This window comes from Psilocybe cubensis, chromosome 10, assembly GCF_017499595.1.
Source record: "Psilocybe cubensis strain MGC-MH-2018 chromosome 10, whole genome shotgun sequence".
Lineage (NCBI taxonomy): Eukaryota > Fungi > Basidiomycota > Agaricomycetes > Agaricales > Agrocybaceae > Psilocybe > Psilocybe cubensis.
The window spans coordinates 759951-778123 of NC_063008.1; the positions used below are offsets into that span (position 1 = coordinate 759951).

Consider the following 18173-nt stretch of genomic DNA (forward strand, 5'->3'; position numbering starts at 1 on the left):
GATCACCTACTGATAGAGCTGTGAGAATCATGTATTTCATATTTATTGATATTGTATTAATTGATATATTTCCAGAATATTAATGTAGGGAGCGGAACACGCTTGGAGAATCGGATGGTTTTATTATGGAAGAGAATGTGTCTTCCTGGGTGTGCTGGTATCCTCACGTAAGTGACTTTTACCTTGCTACGCTACAGTATGCTGGATTGACGTGTGTATCCATTAGAACATCTTTTGGAATGTTTCAAATGGCTGGTGTCAGTGCCAACATATACACGCGGACAGTAGTGATTTCCGCCATTGTTTCTTCAACAATTGGTGTAATCGTGTCTGCCGCCTACTTGTTACTAGAGACGCCTGTGGTCGATTTCAATTCAATCAAGGAATCACCCGAAGTATGTCCACCTAATTCCAATATCGATGATTGTCTATTCACTATTGATTGGCGCTTTTCTCATAGGCTCTCGAGCCTCACAGTAGCGTGGAAGCCACCGATACCATGATGATATTGACATTGCCGTTGTGCATGTTCGCTTGGTACAGTCCATATTTATTTAAATATCTTTGGAAGTATGTTTAATAACTCCATAGGTCCTCCATTTTCTGGATTCTAGGATTTTTCATCATCTTCTTTACCGATCCGAATCAACTTTACAGTCCCAACCAGACAAAAACTAATGTCTGTGCCGTTCTGCTATGCATATTGGTCATTTTTCATGTTGTTCCACTTGTATCTTCTGCAATCAGAATCAGGCGTCAGAAAAATAGTAACAGAATGGTGGAAGGCTCTCCAAGTCACCCTAACTATATACCATGATAGATAGAGTTCTCGGTAGCCGTACTTGCTCCAAGTTGAAAGACGGACAAAGAAATGTTTGGGCCTCGAGGCAGTGTAAACTCAGTCTGGTCGCAGTTTATGTACGCAATCACATTGCCGCTTATTATTTATTATCTTTCACCTTAATTAGTTCCTGGGTAATGTCAGTGATGTTGCCACGGACAAGAGACAGACGAAGCGCATTCTGAATCAACTTTTATTTGATCGTTCGCACAGAATTTAGACATGTATCACCAAGTTTGCATCGATGGATGCGTCTGAGCTACGAAGCTACCAGGGTACCATTCTGTAGACGTTTATGGCTCCTGTCGCGTCGCGTCACGTATGCTGGGCAAATCACGTGACACGACTGAAGAACGAAGATAAAACTTCTGTAAGCACATGTACACGTCCTCTCGGCGTAAATCAGAACAGCAGGGCTATACAAAATACGGCATATTGCTCTGAAGGAACAAAAAAGCAGAGAAAAATCAAGTCAGCGAAAACTCACAGAGTAGAAATTCACGGAACAATGATCTAATTGTAAAAACAAAAACACTCACCCCACCTCTCCGCGCACCAAACCCGCCACCCATACCCATTCCGCCACCCATACCTCCAAGTCCCCCAGCGCCCATCGCGTCTCGCTCGTTCTCTGCCGCCGCTTCGAACACCTCGAACGTCTGCCCGCCGTCATCGCGCACCGTCATAATCCCCGCCATGTTCCCGCAGCGGTAGCAGTAGTTCGGCGCAGACCATACGGTGACGAGCTGCTTGTCGAACATGTACTTGTACCCTTCTTGCACGAGCTGGTGCGCGCGCGCGATAAGAGAGAGCGCGTTCACGTGGTTGAACTGGTTTGTTTGATGTGTGTGTACATGTGGTGTTGAGGAGGTAGGATGTGCGTAGACGTCCCAGATCATGAAGGGTACCAGATATACGGAGGATGTGGAAACCATTAATGAGCGACCATGTATGGTGTGCGACGCGGATGGACGCGTTGGGCGATAAATCAAAGACGTACCTCTTTGACCACACTGCCACCAAAAAGCCACCCTGCCCCTCGCGGACTCACAGCCCAGTTCTCAATGTCGTCCGGATCTGACCACATCAGATCTATATATATGTGGTGTGGATAATTTGAATCAGTAATTAACGCGTCAGTTTTTCGTCATTTGCAAGGCAATGAAAGGAGAGAGAAGAAACGAATGAGAGACGATGTCGAGAACAGAAGCCAAATTGAATCCGGGATCTGCAGCATTAAATTACGGCGGCATGCCCCAGCATCAACTGATTCCCACCTGGTCCATCGCAAACTAGGCCCGATGACCAGTATAAAAGACACCAGAACTTCATATCCCATCCAAAATCCATGCCATCTTTGAAGAACGCATTGGCACTTGTCATTGCCCTCCAAAAACAGATCCAAACTCAAAAGAAAAACCCAGAAAAAAGGAAAACAGAGAAGAGAAGAAACCCTCATCACAGCAAAATCAAGAATGAAAACGTACCGCAAAAAGCACCTTCATGCGGAATCTCCTGCGCGCGCGAGAGCGTCCGGATCGAGTCAAGCGTTCGAATGTCGGGTGACAGGCCTCCGTGCACGCATAGTGTGTGCCCATCGATTATCTGGGAGGTGGTAGGAAACGGAGTGGAAGTTGGTGCAATGTAATAAGACACCGGGAGGAGTCAAGTGGAATGAATGTATTGTCCCAGAGTGTGGTGCATGTGGGCGATGTGAGATAGGTTGGTGTATCGACACAGAAAAGAGGTAGGAAGAGAAGATGGGTCGAAGTGACGTTGATCCAGAGATATAGGAGATGCGATAAATGAAGGTCAACGTTGATCCACGGAGGAAAAGCCAAAAATGTGGAAAAACAAGGTTGGTTCAAGGTGTGCATTGCGACGATATCGATAAAGAGAGGGAGCATTGAGAGAAGGTTGAATAAGGGAATATTGAAAGCAAAGGGACGAGTCAGTGCATACGATTCAGAGACATAAGCATGGTAATACACACGGCAGCAAGATTTAGGAAATCGAACACGCCACAACATGTCTTCCATACTGTCGCACTACCGTACTTCTGTTGGCACTCGTCTGTTCCGGATATTCGTTCGTAGTCGAAGTGGCCGTATTATAAGGGGTTTGGCAAAGATCGAGATGGGATGTTGAAATGAGAGATGAGAGTGTGTTAGCCGTTTCTTATCGCAATAGTGGATGTAATTGTGATGGATAGAAAACGAGGATGAGATACGAACAAGAAGAGAAAGGAACGGGTAGAGAAACAATGAATCATGAAAACTCGAAAACGAACCATAGAAACCGTATACCTGCGTAATCTGACGGCTTTCGTGGTTCCCGCGTAGGAGGGTTACTCGATCGGGATACCTGGGTTGGGGTAAGGGGAATGGATGAATCAGGTCGTTGCCGGCGAAGTCACAGAGTAGAGTAGGAATGCGATGTAGTCGGAAGATATAAGGCACGAAGAGGGAATTGGAAAAGCAGGGATAAGAAAGGTCGAGGCACGGACGCACCTCGCTTTTAACGCGAATAGAAGGGAAACTGTCTCTAGGCTGTAATGGCCTCTATCCACGAAGTCGCCCTATATCATCGATCCCAAGTAAAAATAATCAACAAGGCGTCAAACCCAACAGACTGTTTTTTCCCGTCGGGGGAACCGCGACCCACATCTCGAACCCACGTCAAACCAGAACCCAACCATCGAAACCAAGCATCATGTGGAAGCAGAAAGACAAGGAGAGAGAGTAGCACATACATACCATAAAGATGTAACTCGTCCCGGGGACATCCCCACCCTTCCTCAACAACTCTAAGAGATCCCAAAACTGGCCATGAATATCACCGCATATCGTGACGGGTGACGAGACGGGTTGGATATTGCTCTCTTCCAGTAGGATGTTCCGTACCATCGCGCAGAGTTTTTTCATGTCAGGTTCAGAGAGGTGTGTGCAAGTCTTTAGCTGGGCAATCCATCTGTCTGGGTCTGAAATGCTTGAAGATGAGGGCGAGGATGGGGATGAGGCGGATGTGGACATAGAGACAGAATAATCGAGCAGAAATGGGTGTATTGGTATACGAATCGATCAATAGGAACTTCTAGGCTATGGCTATGTGGGATAGATAGCAGATATGTTGGAGAGTTGAGTGAATTGGTGAGTGAGTGCAAGCATGACTGTCGGAACTGATTATGGCAAACCGAAGACCATGGCGTGGGAATATTTTATTCATTTTCGACTCCCGTTGACTTCTTTCAAGTATTTAAAGGGGTTTCTCTACATTCAGCACGAAATCGTATGCCATGACAGACTGCATCATTTTAAGCCCTCTATCGAAAGAAGTGTGGTTTTTTAACATGCCTAATTCATTGAACTTCCAATTGGGAACACTTGACAGCGGCGCAGAGGCAGTGTCGTCCGAGTACGGGTCTATTGGTTCGAGATACTTTAAAACCTTGAAAAAAGCAGAAGATGAATATCAAGACTTAAAATATGTAATAAATGTCATCCAATTTGTCTTCTTCAAAGGTTGACTAAGGATGCTAGCTACTAGCAGCACTTCAATCTCATGGAGAGCAGCAAATTCTTCGGTATCGATGTGTACAGTCCCAAGTCTGTTAATTCCCAAGCTTCTTATGTATTAAGCTGAACTATAATCAGCTTTTACTCTGTTGCTAACTCAAACAGTACTGATCTGCTTGTTTCTAAAATTCAATTGTTACTATTTAATTTCCCTTTATTTTTCCATCCGCTCCGGACTTTTTCCAATAAGTTGCTTGAGCACACGTATTTGGAGTATTTACCTGCCTCACGAGGTTGTATCTGTTATACTCTCAATGGTTTTACGTGGCATGCATAGATTGGGGCAGCAGTCCGCGCGATGTGCCAGGTTGGTGCCAGGTAGAAATCAAAAGCGTGAGAATATTCACAGGACGCGTTTGCAATACGATGATGTGTCCTGCTCGCTGCTGGTAACACGACGACAGCGCTTCCTCATTCCACCCACATTCTACGAACTAATCAACCTGCGCAAGGCTAGCACCGCAGGGTCCGCTCATATCCAAAATGCGGCTCTTGGCAGCCATCTCCCCCCTCATCACTCTTTCCGGTTTACTACAACTATCACACCTCACTCAGTCGGTTTATGCGCTACACGAATCGGACGTCGGCGTCGTTGACTGGCATAAACATCTTATCGGTGTACCTCATTCGAATGCACCTGTCACCGCACCTTCCTTTGTTGATGTCGACCTCGACGAGACGGAAACAGGCACTGCAATCAAGGCGAATGGAACGAAGACTGTAATCGTCACTACAACCGGAAATAATGTCCTTGCAGTGCTCGACCCGGAAGACGGCGCTGTCCGTGCGTACAATGTTTTTATAGTTAATCGATGCTACTGAGACATATATGCTTACTTTATTGTTCTGTGGACAGTATGGAGGCACATATTCGACGCGGAAGACCGGGTAGCGGGATACTACAAGAGCAGCACCAGTACGTTTCTTGCTCAATCTTTCTTCATAACTCGTATTCACGTATCATATCGCTCTTTCTTTATTCCCTTTAACCAATCTACTATAGCACTCGCGACACTATCTGGACCCGGTGGCTCAACATTGCGCACCTTCTCCCTACTCACCGGCTCTCTCCTCCTTGAAAAGAGGCTACACCACCCAGCCAATGGCGCGCTCTTGGAACCAGCACATCTCGGAAAACAGGTTGTGTTCAGTCGTGAAGGAAATGATTCTAATGGAAATCAGAAAGACGTATTGTACGTCCTCACCAATGGCTGCGAAGTACGAAAGCTCGACGCCCAGAGCGGGAAGGAGATGTGGGCATGGAAGTCGCCTGATCAGGGGTACGCACTGTTCCCTATTTGTTTTCCTTTATCTCATCTTCGCTCTCCTCGTTCCATACCTTCGTAACGTTCATTTGTAGATCCTTAACAATCTACTCCGACATCCTCATCTCCCCGTCCTCCCAGCATATACACTTGATAGGCCTCTCATCATCCACAGCCTCATTTACACTTCACACCACCGCCCTCTCAATCTCCTCCGGAGAAGTTATCGAGAACCTCAGCGGAGGCGTGCCAAGCTCAATATCAGACCCTCTCACTCAATTTTTCGTCGTCCGTGCCAGCGCAACATCCAAAGATACCGGGAAACCGGTGATTCTATGGTTATCGAAATCCACACTGTATTACCTCCCCCTCCCTTCAACCTCCTCCAGCAAGCAATTCAAACCCCGCCCACAGGCTCTCAAGAACTCGGGTTCTGCGGGATTGGAGAAACTTGTCGACGTCGGGTTAGGTAAAGAAGGTCATGTTGTGGTGGGTAGGAGTGATGGCAGCTCTTTGGTTCTGAGAGTCGCGGAACAGGGTGAAGAAGAAGTTGTTGCGGAAAGTGTATGGGAATTTGAGGGATCGGTGCGCCTGTTTTGCTAAACGCTCATCTCTGTAATTCTGGCTAACGCGTTTTCGCCCGTTCCTGCCTTTGTTTAATCCGACCCGCTGCATTGACATACATATTGCCAACCTCTCGCTCTTACGACACACCCGTTATCACTCTCGATCTAACCCATTTTCAATTCATCTTGATGGTTATTTCCTCGTTGAAATGGCGCATAGGCGACAACTCCAACACAAGCTGAGTCTATGTACGCAGGTGGTCTGGACGCGCGCGGTGCACCCGCTGTGGGAAGGGTGTGGTGGGATCATGCTGTTCAGGTGCGTCATTGGTTTCATTTCTTGACTTTCCGGTATTTTCGTATTTCTCCGCGTTATGCTTCGCTGGTTCCGTGCACACCATTTTACCCAGTATATGCACTTTTTCACTTCCGAGCGCGAGAACTTGCGTTTCTCCGAGCGTTTATGACATATTTCCATCTATGTCTATTCAATTCCCAGGATATTCCCTGGCTTTTAGATGACTGACGACATTCCCTCTCACAGAAAGCGTCAGCAGACGTATACACCGTCCAATCCGAGGCGTCCACACAGCAAGCGCCACGTCCTTTTGCGTTTGCGTTTGATACCCAATCCCATGGTGTATTGAGCCACGTAGGTGTTTTTCCTTTGAATCAACGTGATTTCGCGTTCTGATCCATATTCGAATACGCTCTAGGTCGCCCTCGACGGTCCGCGCGATGCATCGTCTACGCACGCCAGGATCCTCATTACCACCACCACTGGTGCCGTACAGCTTTGGTCTGCGCCCTCTTCTTTAGAATTGGAACCTGTGTTGCATTGGACGCGTGAGGAGGGCCTAGCTGCTACGGTCGTCGCTGAGTTTGTTGAGCTACCGGAGGGAGGAAAAGGCGCTGATATAATCGCGAGGGAGAGCGAGGAAGGGTTCCTAGGGAGGTTGAGTAGGCAGATTGTTGACGCGCAGGTGTGTTTTGGGTTTTTTTTTTGTGATTTTCTCGAGAAAGTTTGGATGAGCCGGCGGCTTACCATATCTACCTTTGATATCCACGTCCCAACTGACTAGCTGACTGACTGGGCCGATTAACTAGGGTTTCCCAAATTATGTTGCAAACTTCATCAAACGATTCACTTCCTCTCCAGCTCCAGCCGCTGCCACCGTCGTTATCGACTACCGCGCGCTCTCCAACGCCGCAACACCTCCATCAAACGATTCCACTACCACTTTAGCCCGCGACGCGTTTGGCCACCGGCAACTAATCATCACTGCCACCCTATTCGGAAAGGTATATGCTATCGATACTTCAACAGGCGCTATGGTTTGGAGCAGAGTGCTCGGGATGGGATGGGTCGGTCGAGCGGGTATGGGTGGGAGAGTGATTCCGGTGAAGTTGTTTGTGATCAGGGCTGTTGGAGATGAGGCTGTCACGAGTGAGGGCGACGCCGGAGATGTAAAGGGAGACCCGGAGGTTGTGCTTGTCGGGCAAAGGAGGGCAGATAATGTGAGTTTGAGGTTCAATTTTTCGCGAATTTTAGGGTTTAATCTCATGCTGGGATATAACTAGTCCCTTGTTGACACTGTTATATTTCACATAAATGCGCTCACAGGCGAAGATGCGCTCCCTTCCTCGAAGAAGAGTGCTTCGGATATCTTGGCTGAGCTTGGGGTCGAATCTGAAGGCGAAGGTGAAGAGGTCGAGAAAGAGAAAGAGAAGGAGGAGAAAAAAGACGATCAAGATAATGGAGGCATTCTTGAAGGACAGGATATCGTTGCTGGACCAGTGGTCGAAGTATACATACTGAATGCGGAGGGAAGAAAGATTATCGTACTATTGGACGAGTTTTTGCAGGTCCGTTTCACTCCACCTTCCTTCGATCTTCCCTTGATTTTATTTCAACGACCTGGTTACTCTCGTTTTTATAGGCATACATCTATCCCTCTAACCCAACCGCTGAGTCTGTGTTCGCTCGCGCCCTCCCAAGTCTATCTTTCCCACTTCGCGCACACGTCGAGTCGCGGCACCGTATCGTCGGTCACAAGCTCGGGCTTCCACCAAAAGACCAGTCCCACTTCAAGCCAACCGCATACCCAACATGGGCAATTTCTCTTCCAGCGGGCGAAGAGATTCAGGCGCTCCTCCCACAGGCACCGACGATGGGCCACGCCAAGGGCTCGGGCGTCGCAAGCGTAGGCAAAGTGTTAGGATCGCGCAAGACCCTGTACAAGTATTTGGACGAACGACTATTCGTGGTCAAAACTGTGGCGAGGAAGAACAAGGTTGACGAGGAAGGTAATGCGAAAACGGATGTCATGTGTGGCATATATGTCGTGGATAGTGCGAAGGGTACCATTGTGTACCATGCGGAAGTAAAAGCTTCGCCTCCCGTGCCATCGTCGGACGCACCGGGCACACCGGGTGCGGGCGCAGGCACTGTGAGAGGGGGAGGTTGTGATATCAAAACGAACCTCGTGGAGAATTGGCTGGTGTATCATTATTATGAGGCGGAGGTTGCTGGTGGGAGTGTGGGCGGAGCGAAAGGATATCGTATGGTCAGTGTGGAGTTCTATGAAGGACAAAAGGCGGATGATAAAATTATGAGGTGCGTTGTTATTTCTTTTGTTTTGTCTGATGGTGGTTAATTGACACATATACGCGCAGTTCGAGTATCTCGGCATATTCGAATGATACGCTCAACTACTCTGTGTATGAGCAGGCATATGTGTTCCCGTCCGCTATCACGGCTCTGGCCACAACTACGACCAAGTTTGGTATAACTAGCAAGGATCTCATCGGTAAGCTCCTCTAACCAATACAAATGGGTTACATATTATTCAAGTTTTTGCATGTTCTGTTTTTGCAGTTGCCACAGCGAACAGGAAGATCCAGTCATTCCCTAGGCGGATCTTTGATCCTCGGCGCCCATCGCGCAAGATGACAGCTGAAGATCAGGAAGAGCTCCTCATCCAGTACGACCCTCTGATCCCCAACGATCCGAAGAGGGCGCTATCCCATAACTACGACGTAAGTCATTATTTCTTACAGTCCAGGTCTGTTGTTAACTTCTGTTTTTGAATCTCTCGATGACCAGGTTGCAAACGTGCAAAAAATTATCACCGCTCCTGCTCTTCTCGAGTCGACTTCGCTCGTCTTCGCATACGGCCTCGACATGTTCCTCACGCGCGTGACACCGTCCAACACGTTCGACGTTTTGAGCGAGAGCTTTAACAAGGTGCAGCTTGTGCTTACAGTTACGGGTCTGTTGGTCGCGATCTTGGTGACGAGACCGATGGTGAAGAGGAAGAGCTTGAGGGAGAAATGGTATAATTAAATAATTTATGTAGGATGGATACTAAAAGAATGGATGGTTCTTTGGAATCTGACCATAGCAAACCCTCAGCCTTCAAGCGGGAAAATGGAATGAGATACGCGTTATTTGGTAAACAACCCCACCAGTACTGAGCGCTAGCCTTGACATGCTCATAAAGAAAGGACACAAATTTATGCATAGAAAAGCTAGATGAACGTTACGACTGCCGATGCAACATTGAGTAATATATACGTCGTCTACATCGAGTGTTAGATTTTTAGCTCTCCGGCTAGGATTACAGGAATATTTCGCGTGTTCGGGTTATTTGAACTCCGGAGGATTGTGCAAAGCTAAGAGCGCTGGGTTTTTGGGCTCGAGCAGTTACGCCCGCAACTTTGTCGGATGAGAGACAGCAGAACCGGACAATTTCCATTACGAATTTCTCGAGGGTGAGATAGGACGTAGGTTCAATTTCCTGAGGCATATTGTTAGGAAGGGCTGCAAAAGAGATACAAATGTACTACAAACCTTGCAAAGGCCCGAGACGATCTGCTTGTAATCGGGGGATTTCACCTGAGACAGTTCCGTGTTTTCGTGAAAGGTAATGTTAATAATAACGCGTTGCTTTTCTTCTCGTTCCGGAGGATTGACGCCGATAATGACTGGGAGGACGATATCGTTCACAGAAACATTCTTCGATGACATAAAATGAGGTGGGCCTTTGGCGATCGTTGTGTCTACAGAGAAGCCGCTGGCAAGGAGAATCATCTTCGGCACACCCAGAACCACCCTGACTTCGGAAGCTGCATCGCCAGCCAGATCGAACGCGCGCTCGCTGACAGCCTGTATCAGATCATCGGCATCTGCAAACCCGCTGCTTCTCTCCCCTGCCTCCTCTTCGGACGACCGTTCCTTGATGAGGGTGCTGATTGTCTTGGTGAGATGGCCGTAGTGCACAGAGTCGAGGACGTTGTCTGTTTTGCCTGAGGTTTGGAGGTAGGATTCTTCTAGGTGGAGGTATACTGTGATTTCAATGGGCTGTGCTCGTGCTTTGCCCCACCAGTCCCGGCCGATGTTGGCTGATACGCGGAGAGTATCGACAAACACGACGTCGGTGCTCGAAGGAAGATCAAGGGGTGCCATTTTCAAAGTGTAGCTTTTCGTTTGTACGAGGTATTACTTGGGTCGGCGAGAAGAAACGACGCAAAAATTGTGGTGGAAGTAGAATCTCCATCGTGAATTGTGTCGTTTGTCTGTACATGTGGAAAATGTCTGTTCTTGTTTTGTCGGGGCGGTGAATCGGCAGGCTGCGGCGCGGAGTTGTTTGTGTGTGTTATTAAGAAAAGATAGTTAGGGGCTATTGTGGTCACGACAAGGCGCAGCAAGGTGCATTGTGTCAATGGGATGGCCAGCTATCGATTGAAAAATATTATTCCGTAGAAAGAAGTGCCCCTCATCATCGATTCGTGTATACTTCAGTGGTAGTTTTTTAAAAACAATATTAACACAGGTTAGGGTTAAGCTTGCAAAAAGGGGCCATGACTGCTATTTCCATCTACGATCATCACCATTACATCGTTACCTCCAGCGTAGGACATCTCTTTCACCAATCATGCCAGACAACTAACCAGCGCGGATTATTAGACGGCACAATCAACCTTTGTAATGGCAGACAACATCAAAGTATTCATGCCTTTGTTGTGGTTCCTTGTACTGGCGAAACCCGACTGGCTGGGCCTTTACCCCAAAAAAGAAGCCTCTATGCTTTGACTTCAACCACGTCCATCGACAACCTACAACCAGCGTCTTTGCACAACATGGAATTTGGAGTCAAGCTCCCTCCCATGCTCGTCAGCATAGGGCAAGCCTGTTATCAATGTTTCAAGGAGAAGTCCAAAGTTCCTCTTCAACGATGCTCTGGCTGTCTTCATGTCTATTATTGTGGCTCCGGTGAGTTTTCCTCCTCTTTGAAGACCTTCCTCGAAACTTATGCACTTCCGACGATAGAATGTCAAAGGGTACGATATACGCACCTTTCACGTCCTATAAAAGCCTCACGTCGCTTTCAAAGACCAATTGGCCCAAGCACAAAGCACTTTGCAAGGCATTCAAAGCTGTCGAAACGAAGGACGCCAACAACTTACTCGCACCATACATGTTCATTGATGATGACGATGAGACCTACGTAGCTACCGACATTGACCAGGTGAACAAGTGCATTGGTGCTGTCATCCAAACTGAAATGCGAGCATTGGAACGAGAGTTGTTGAGGTCTCTGCGCATGGAGGAGCGAAATCTTATCGGATGGGAACCTCATTGTCTCGCCTGGTAAGCTCTTCACTACTTGGAGCTTCCCATTTCTCATTTTTATCGTGACAAATCTCGTTTTTCTCTTTACGCAGTGGACGCTCAGACGCGATCTTTCGGATCGAGGCATCGCTTAGGAAGCGAAAACCGTTATCACCCGGATTGAAACCCTGCCCCGATTGTCTCTTCACATCGTACTGCTGCGAAGAACACTGGGACGCTGTGAAGGAGAAACATAAAAGAGAACCGTGCCGCGATGGCCGCGATAACTTGTCCCAGTGTGATATGAACAAGCTGTACCTCGAAGACATCCGATTTGCCATGGTGATGTCTGGTGCGAACGAAGGAACTTTCAAATGGGCACCGGAGCGTACGTTGCGGACATGGAAATCCCTTCGAGGCATTGGTTGGAGTGATTATTCCGACGACATCGAACAAGATTTCGGGGGACTTCCTGGTGTTAGCGCGTTGTTGCCAAATCTGGCTCGAGCGGCAACAGACGGTCTCTCGATGCCTATGACGATTCTGTGGGCCCTCGAAAATCTGAACAACGATGATTCGTGGACAAAAAAGGATACTCTCAATATACATGTTGGTTATAATCTCAATCTGTGGTCTTCATTTTTGCTCATCAACAAACCCCAGATCCTTGGACCTGCTGAAAAAGAAATTCTAAATGCTAATGTTTTCGAAGAGATTCTTCATCGACTTCCTCTAGTAAAAAACCTGACGGTAACCCAATCTTTGTTTATGTTGTAACGAAAAAAGTACTCATTTTCACTGTTCGAAAGCTGACTTTGGTCGGCCCAGAATTAGCTGGTATTACAGGCCAAAAACAAACCTCAAATGTGATGAAAACTTGCCCGTAATTTGTTTCTCTTGACATTTGAACCCGATCTAATGCCTATTTTGTTCAACTATAAGGGCGTGTACGAGGAGCGGGCGGAAAAGAACGTTTATTTATTACCCAACGTCAGTACTCTCGTAGACTCTGATTGGTGTGATGAGTATTCAACGCGTTTGTATACAGAACATACCACCAATATGTGTCCGAAAGTGGAACCAATTTCGTAAATCCTGATCTCGCAGTCGCTTTCAACTCAGGCTGTTCACAAGAGTACACTGATCTGTGGAAAGAATCTTTAGTTGTCTTGATCAAACATCGCATCCCAGCAGTGTTTACGGTAAGCTATTCGCCCACTTTCTCCTCACTCTGCAGCTTCGTCTGATGGATGAAAATTATCAGGCCTTTAACCAGGAAGAAGCCGAAGCCGAAGCAAATATTTTCAGGGATGTGGGAGCGACTCTGCACCCACAACTGGGTCCTAGAGCTAACCCTTGGGGAAGTTGTCTTGCCATTCCAGAGCCCAATAAGGTCACGGGCTTTTATGCAGTCAATGGCTGGCTCGCGGGAGGATTCCGATAAAGCTATATCCATTGTCCAAAATTAACGCTTTAGGGACCTAGTTAGTCGCGTACGTTTCCATCTGTATCGTGAATATCAACCTAGATAAATTACCTGTCTATAGGTGACATGGTGATAAGTACGTCTGACACGATGTCCATGTATCGTTGGTTCTACTGTGATCTCGTTCTTGATGAACTATTATACATAAAATCGAGTCATATTCCAGAATGCAACCACCCGCTCGCATTGTCTTATTGCCACTCATCAACCCCAACGTCTAGAAGATGGATGTCTTCTTAGACATATCGAACCGACTTCCTGTTCTCCTGATGGCCATGAAAGGTCAGGCGTGCTGCAAATGTGGGAAGGAGAAGGTAGAGTTGGCAACTCCGCTCCAACGATGTGCAGGGTGTCTACGCATATATTATTGCAATTCAAGTATGTCTTGGTCTTTGGCATTTGAGAGCGACTGCTGACCGGCCTTCTAAGAGTGTCAAAAGGTTTAAATGCTTCATTCTTATATAATGTTCCCTAGAGATTAATGTTGTTTGGTTCTTCAAGGATGATTGGCCGAAGCACAAAAAACTTTGTAGAGCCGTCAGCACCGTCGAAGCGAAGGATGGCTTGCAGTTTTGTACTCCTCTAGACAATTTCCCCTACAAATCGCCCAAGACTCTCGCTGAAAATGCTGCCGATCTGAACTTGCTTCTGGACTCGATAGGTCAGCTAAAATTTGACGCTCTGAGGAGCGAGCTAGGAATATCGTTCGATAATCCCATTAAACAGACGGTGGGATGGGAACCTCGATGCCTCACATGGTATTTATATTATGGTTATTCATTCTTACGCGTACTGATAATGCTTCCCTGGCTTGCGTCGAATTTGCAGTGGCCGCTCAGATATGTCGTTTCGGGTTGAAGCAAGGCAGGCAGGAAGAGAGCCTATGCTTGGATCCGTACTGAAACCGTGCCCGCGATGCCGGCTCTCCTTCTACTGCTGCAAGAGCCACTGGAAAGCTGTAAAATCTAGACATCGGAAGGAACCCTCTACTGGCCCTTATTCTCTCCCTCAATGCGACGTCAATTTGCTCTCCGCTGCAGACATGCGAGTCGGCCAGCTTATACACGACATAAATTTGTTCAAAGGAGGATTCACCATGTGGACGCCTTCCCGGCGGTTTCCTAGTTGGAGGTCCTTGCGAGGGCTTGACTGGGAGAACTTTCGCCCTGACGTTGAGCGGGAATTCGGCCATCTCGTACCTCCGTACTTGATGGATGCGGCATTGCGTTGTGTCACCGAAGGACTTGCTGCCCCAATGACGATTCTGTGGGCATTGGAACTGTTTAATGAAGATGATTCGTGGACGAAGAAGGAAACACTGACCATTCATGTATGTCTGGGGGCTGGCTCGTCAATTGGTTGCACTGATCGCGTTATTTAGTTGATGGGAACAACCATTGATGAATTCGCTAGCACTAAAATTTTCTCGGAAATGTTGTCACGTCTTCCTTTAGTTAAGTATTTGACGGTAAATTGTCCCTATTCCGATATCTCTGCCAGTTTTGATGTCTCATACTCATTCAGATAGTGCTGTCCAGCCACCTTCTTGAGGATCACAGACCACCTGCTGTGCCACGCCTTGAACCATTTTCTCTCACTATATCATGCCTCTCGTACGATTCATGCACTAATGCCATAAATATCCGGATGCTAATTCACAGCGTAAAGAGGACAAAAGATAGAATATGACTGTCATCCTATGTGAGCATCGTCTTTATGATTTGATCGTGCCAAATTAAGTATTAAAAATTAACGATAAGGAACTATTACGAATACATTGCTCGGCAAGGAGAAAAGTATGTCAAACCTGACCTCGCTGTTGCGTTTGATGCCGGATGTTCAGAACCCGAAAACATCGAATCGTGGAGAAAAACTATGGCGCAGCTCGTCAAACTGAAAATTCCATGCGTGTTCACTGTAATCCATATTTTTAGTGCGTACCATGGAGGAGTCAAGACTGATGGAAATTGTTTTTTTTTTTTCGTATTTTACAGGCGTTTTGTCCAGAAGATTCAATCAAGGAAGCCAACATGCTGATAGACGCCGGAGCAGTTCTTCACAAAGAATTGACACCCACAAAGAGGAATCCTTGGGGTAGTCAGATGGCAACGATAGAAGCAATGAAAGTAACTGGATTTTATTCTAAGCGCGCGTGGTTGACAGGAAGTTTCTGTCAATCATTCCTCTAGTCCATTACAAGGTTGAAAACAAATTTCAATCAAATAGTATTATACACCGTGTCGATCCTGTTACTTCTCAGCGTTGAATTTGTGCCGACAGTCAGATGGAACTGAGGAACTCGAGACTCGCGAGAGCACCCATTACCATATCGCCCTACTCGGCCGATATTCCATTAACATGGACAAAGGGAGTCTCGCTCGAATTGCCCAATATACCCAGCCTTTGCAATGATCCTTGTAGCTTCGCTGCTTCCTTGATATCCTTCTTGTCTTTCATCTTAATCTTTCTTTCCTCTGCTCGAGCTGTTCTCTCCTCTTTCTCTTTTCTTTCTTCTTCGACCCATGTCTTGAGCTCAGCCACAGCTATCTCAGGCTCCTTCTTGCAAGATAAAAGATACCCTTGAAGCTCAGCAAGCGAGAATTCGTGTTCGGGAAAGTGAAGGGAGAATTCGGATGCGAGAGTTTTGAGTCTTGTTTCTTGGTCTGAAACTTGGATGATCACGGAAGTTGGCGATTTTTCGGTCTTGTCAGAATCTGTGGACGTTATACTTGAATCTGAAGCCTCAGATGCGGTGAGAGTATAGGAAGGAGGGTAGAAACGCAGGAAAAGAGCTTCCGCTTGTTCCTTCGTCGACAGCTTGTATTGGATTTTGCGATCAATACGCCCAGGGCGTAGAAGTGCGGGATCCAGTCTCTCTATGTAGTTTGTTGTGGCAAAGAACAGTTTTCCTTCCTCGCTTCCAACACCGTCAAGAACATTGAGCAACCCAGATAAAGTAACACCTGATTTTGTTGTTCTACTAACTCCCATCCCTGGAAAGGCAGGTAGTTCCTCTTCTTCTTCGTCTTCTCGGGATGTGAAGGCACAGTCGATATCTTCAATCAAGAGTATAGCAGTGTTTGGAATAGACGACACAGCTCGTTGAAGGAAGGAATCGTCGACACTGAAAATATTATAATTAGCCAAAGTGACGTTAAAAAGCAAAGGTGTACAGATTAGTCACTGACTGTCCAGATGCGAGTGAAAGAGAGTATATCTCAAGCCCAAGTTCTCCTGCCTGTTGGAAAATGTAATGAGATATTGGAACCTACTGCGCTGGTTGAAGAGTAGGTCACTCACAAGTGCGTAGATAGTAGATGCTATGAGTTGTATTTGTTGGTCAGGCATCGAATACATCCTTATCGAAACGAAACAAATTACGAACTTTTTCCTGTTCCTGGAGGGCCATGGAGCAAGTATCCCCTTCGATGAGGAATGGCGGCTGTTGAGTACCAGTCCACCATACTTAAAAATTCTTTGGCATCGTCAACTAACGACTGGACAATTCCGTTTGGAAGAATAATGCTGCTAATTGGTCGGCGAGCCTTGTTTTTTATGCTTAACCACGGATTTCCCATTATTTGACCGTGGAGGTAGGGACTGTTCTGTATTTTGATGTTACTTTGATTCATTGCGAGCCAAATCTCTAACTTGAGAAAACTTACCTGCTCTATTGTATGAACAATTACATGTGGCTGGCTCACTTCCTGATATAATTCCCTGGCGTCATCAACGAATGACGATAAGGCTGACATGCTACGTGTGTAAATTCTAATCGACCGGTTCATCTACATATCAGAAATTGCCAAAGGATAGAAATACTGATGCCTCACGTAAGAAAAAGTTTTCTCGATCCCGGAGCATGATCGCCTGGAGCGGAGTACACAGGACCTCCTCGATATTCGTGGAGAGTCCGTCTCGTTTCAGTCCAGTAACTATTCCATCGAAACAGTTGTGCCATATCGTATGTAGGAACATACTCTGCAGAGGTAAAGCTGCTACTCTGATGATGATTTGCATTACCATTCTGGCCCATACTAATTCCCCATCTCCGCCTACTGGATCTTGCGGTAACGTGAAATCGCCGAGATCTCTTCCATATCTTCTTTTCAGTCTATAAAATAGGATGAGTGACTGTGATATTCCCCCATACTCGATTCATCTCCATCTTACCAAAAAGAGGATTATCCAGTCGTACACTGGATCCCCTTCATCGAACTGCGCCGTTATAGAGTATTCTGATGCGAAAATGAGCAAAGGAATTAGTCCCACGATACAGTATTGAACAGATAGTATCGATTGAGGGTACTCACGGAAAAAATCGAACCTTTCATAGACCCAACGAAAGAACCTTCGTCCTGTTTCTACCAAAGATCCGAGGAGGAACAGTTTTATGCTGTTAAATGCGAGAGAATTGGCCTGAAATAAGGGTGCAAGAAAGGAGAGCCCCAAAAAATCTGCCACCCAATTCAGAAGTGACAACCAAGGGTTATCGTTTCCGGTTACGTAGGGGGTAGTAACCGGGGTTCCAGGAACAGATGGCCAACTCATGCAAAGGATATCGATAAACACGTAGGTAATAAGTTGTAGTCGTATTGGTAGGCGCCAGAGAGCACTGATAGTGTAGTGGAAATAAAAGACGGTAAGCGTGGTTGAGGTGTTTTATAGATATTGTCAAATGTGACTCATTGATGCCATGAGACATGGTTTGCTGAGGTACGCACATAGCATTACCGGGTACATAACAGATTCTTGGTCGAGTCGGCCATTGGAAACTGCATACGTGTTCTAAATATAGAGAAAGTGGTTATGGTTGACTCACTGTG

At 46.7% G+C, this 18173-nt stretch overlaps 6 protein-coding genes across 6 annotated transcripts; 3 read left to right on the plus strand and 3 right to left on the minus strand.

The window, feature by feature from the left end:
• Positions 1-1308: 1308 nt before the first annotated feature.
• Positions 1309-3873, minus strand: JR316_0010547 (Serine/threonine-protein phosphatase 6 catalytic subunit; the record flags this gene model as incomplete). The annotated part of the gene is made up of 6 exons (XM_047896214.1): positions 1309-1671; positions 1842-1933; positions 2329-2446; positions 3148-3205; positions 3352-3419; positions 3598-3873. The coding sequence occupies 6 exons, from the start codon at positions 3871-3873 to the stop codon at positions 1309-1311; spliced, it is 975 nt and encodes a 324-aa protein (XP_047744259.1).
• A 1026-nt stretch (positions 3874-4899) lies between these two features.
• JR316_0010548 (ER membrane protein complex subunit 1) lies at positions 4900-9593 on the plus strand (the record flags this gene model as incomplete). The annotated part of the gene is made up of 13 exons (XM_047896215.1): positions 4900-5200; positions 5273-5332; positions 5420-5696; positions 5777-6266; positions 6468-6566; positions 6792-6899; positions 6964-7230; positions 7355-7765; positions 7829-8113; positions 8188-8864; positions 8924-9057; positions 9126-9286; positions 9354-9593. 13 exons carry the CDS (start codon positions 4900-4902, stop codon positions 9591-9593), a joined length of 3510 nt encoding a protein of 1169 aa, XP_047744260.1.
• A 274-nt stretch (positions 9594-9867) lies between these two features.
• On the minus strand, positions 9868-10715 carry JR316_0010549 (Folic acid synthesis protein fol1; the record flags this gene model as incomplete). Its single annotated transcript, XM_047896216.1, has 2 exons — positions 9868-10047; positions 10101-10715. The coding sequence occupies 2 exons, from the start codon at positions 10713-10715 to the stop codon at positions 9868-9870; spliced, it is 795 nt and encodes a 264-aa protein (XP_047744261.1).
• Positions 10716-11501: 786 nt separating this feature from the next.
• JR316_0010550 (uncharacterized protein) lies at positions 11502-13305 on the plus strand (the record flags this gene model as incomplete). Its single annotated transcript, XM_047896217.1, has 8 exons — positions 11502-11522; positions 11644-11900; positions 11975-12470; positions 12525-12611; positions 12671-12744; positions 12804-12851; positions 12910-13063; positions 13126-13305. The coding sequence occupies 8 exons, from the start codon at positions 11502-11504 to the stop codon at positions 13303-13305; spliced, it is 1317 nt and encodes a 438-aa protein (XP_047744262.1).
• Positions 13306-14389: 1084 nt separating this feature from the next.
• JR316_0010551 (uncharacterized protein) lies at positions 14390-15536 on the plus strand (the record flags this gene model as incomplete). Its single annotated transcript, XM_047896218.1, has 3 exons — positions 14390-14697; positions 15108-15264; positions 15342-15536. 3 exons carry the CDS (start codon positions 14390-14392, stop codon positions 15534-15536), a joined length of 660 nt encoding a protein of 219 aa, XP_047744263.1.
• Positions 15537-15681: 145 nt separating this feature from the next.
• JR316_0010552 (Mitochondrial chaperone BCS1) lies at positions 15682-17898 on the minus strand (the record flags this gene model as incomplete). The annotated part of the gene is made up of 8 exons (XM_047896219.1): positions 15682-16471; positions 16536-16585; positions 16648-16667; positions 16733-16952; positions 17013-17118; positions 17181-17461; positions 17521-17585; positions 17661-17898. The coding sequence occupies 8 exons, from the start codon at positions 17896-17898 to the stop codon at positions 15682-15684; spliced, it is 1770 nt and encodes a 589-aa protein (XP_047744264.1).
• Between the last annotated feature and the right edge of the window lie 275 nt (positions 17899-18173).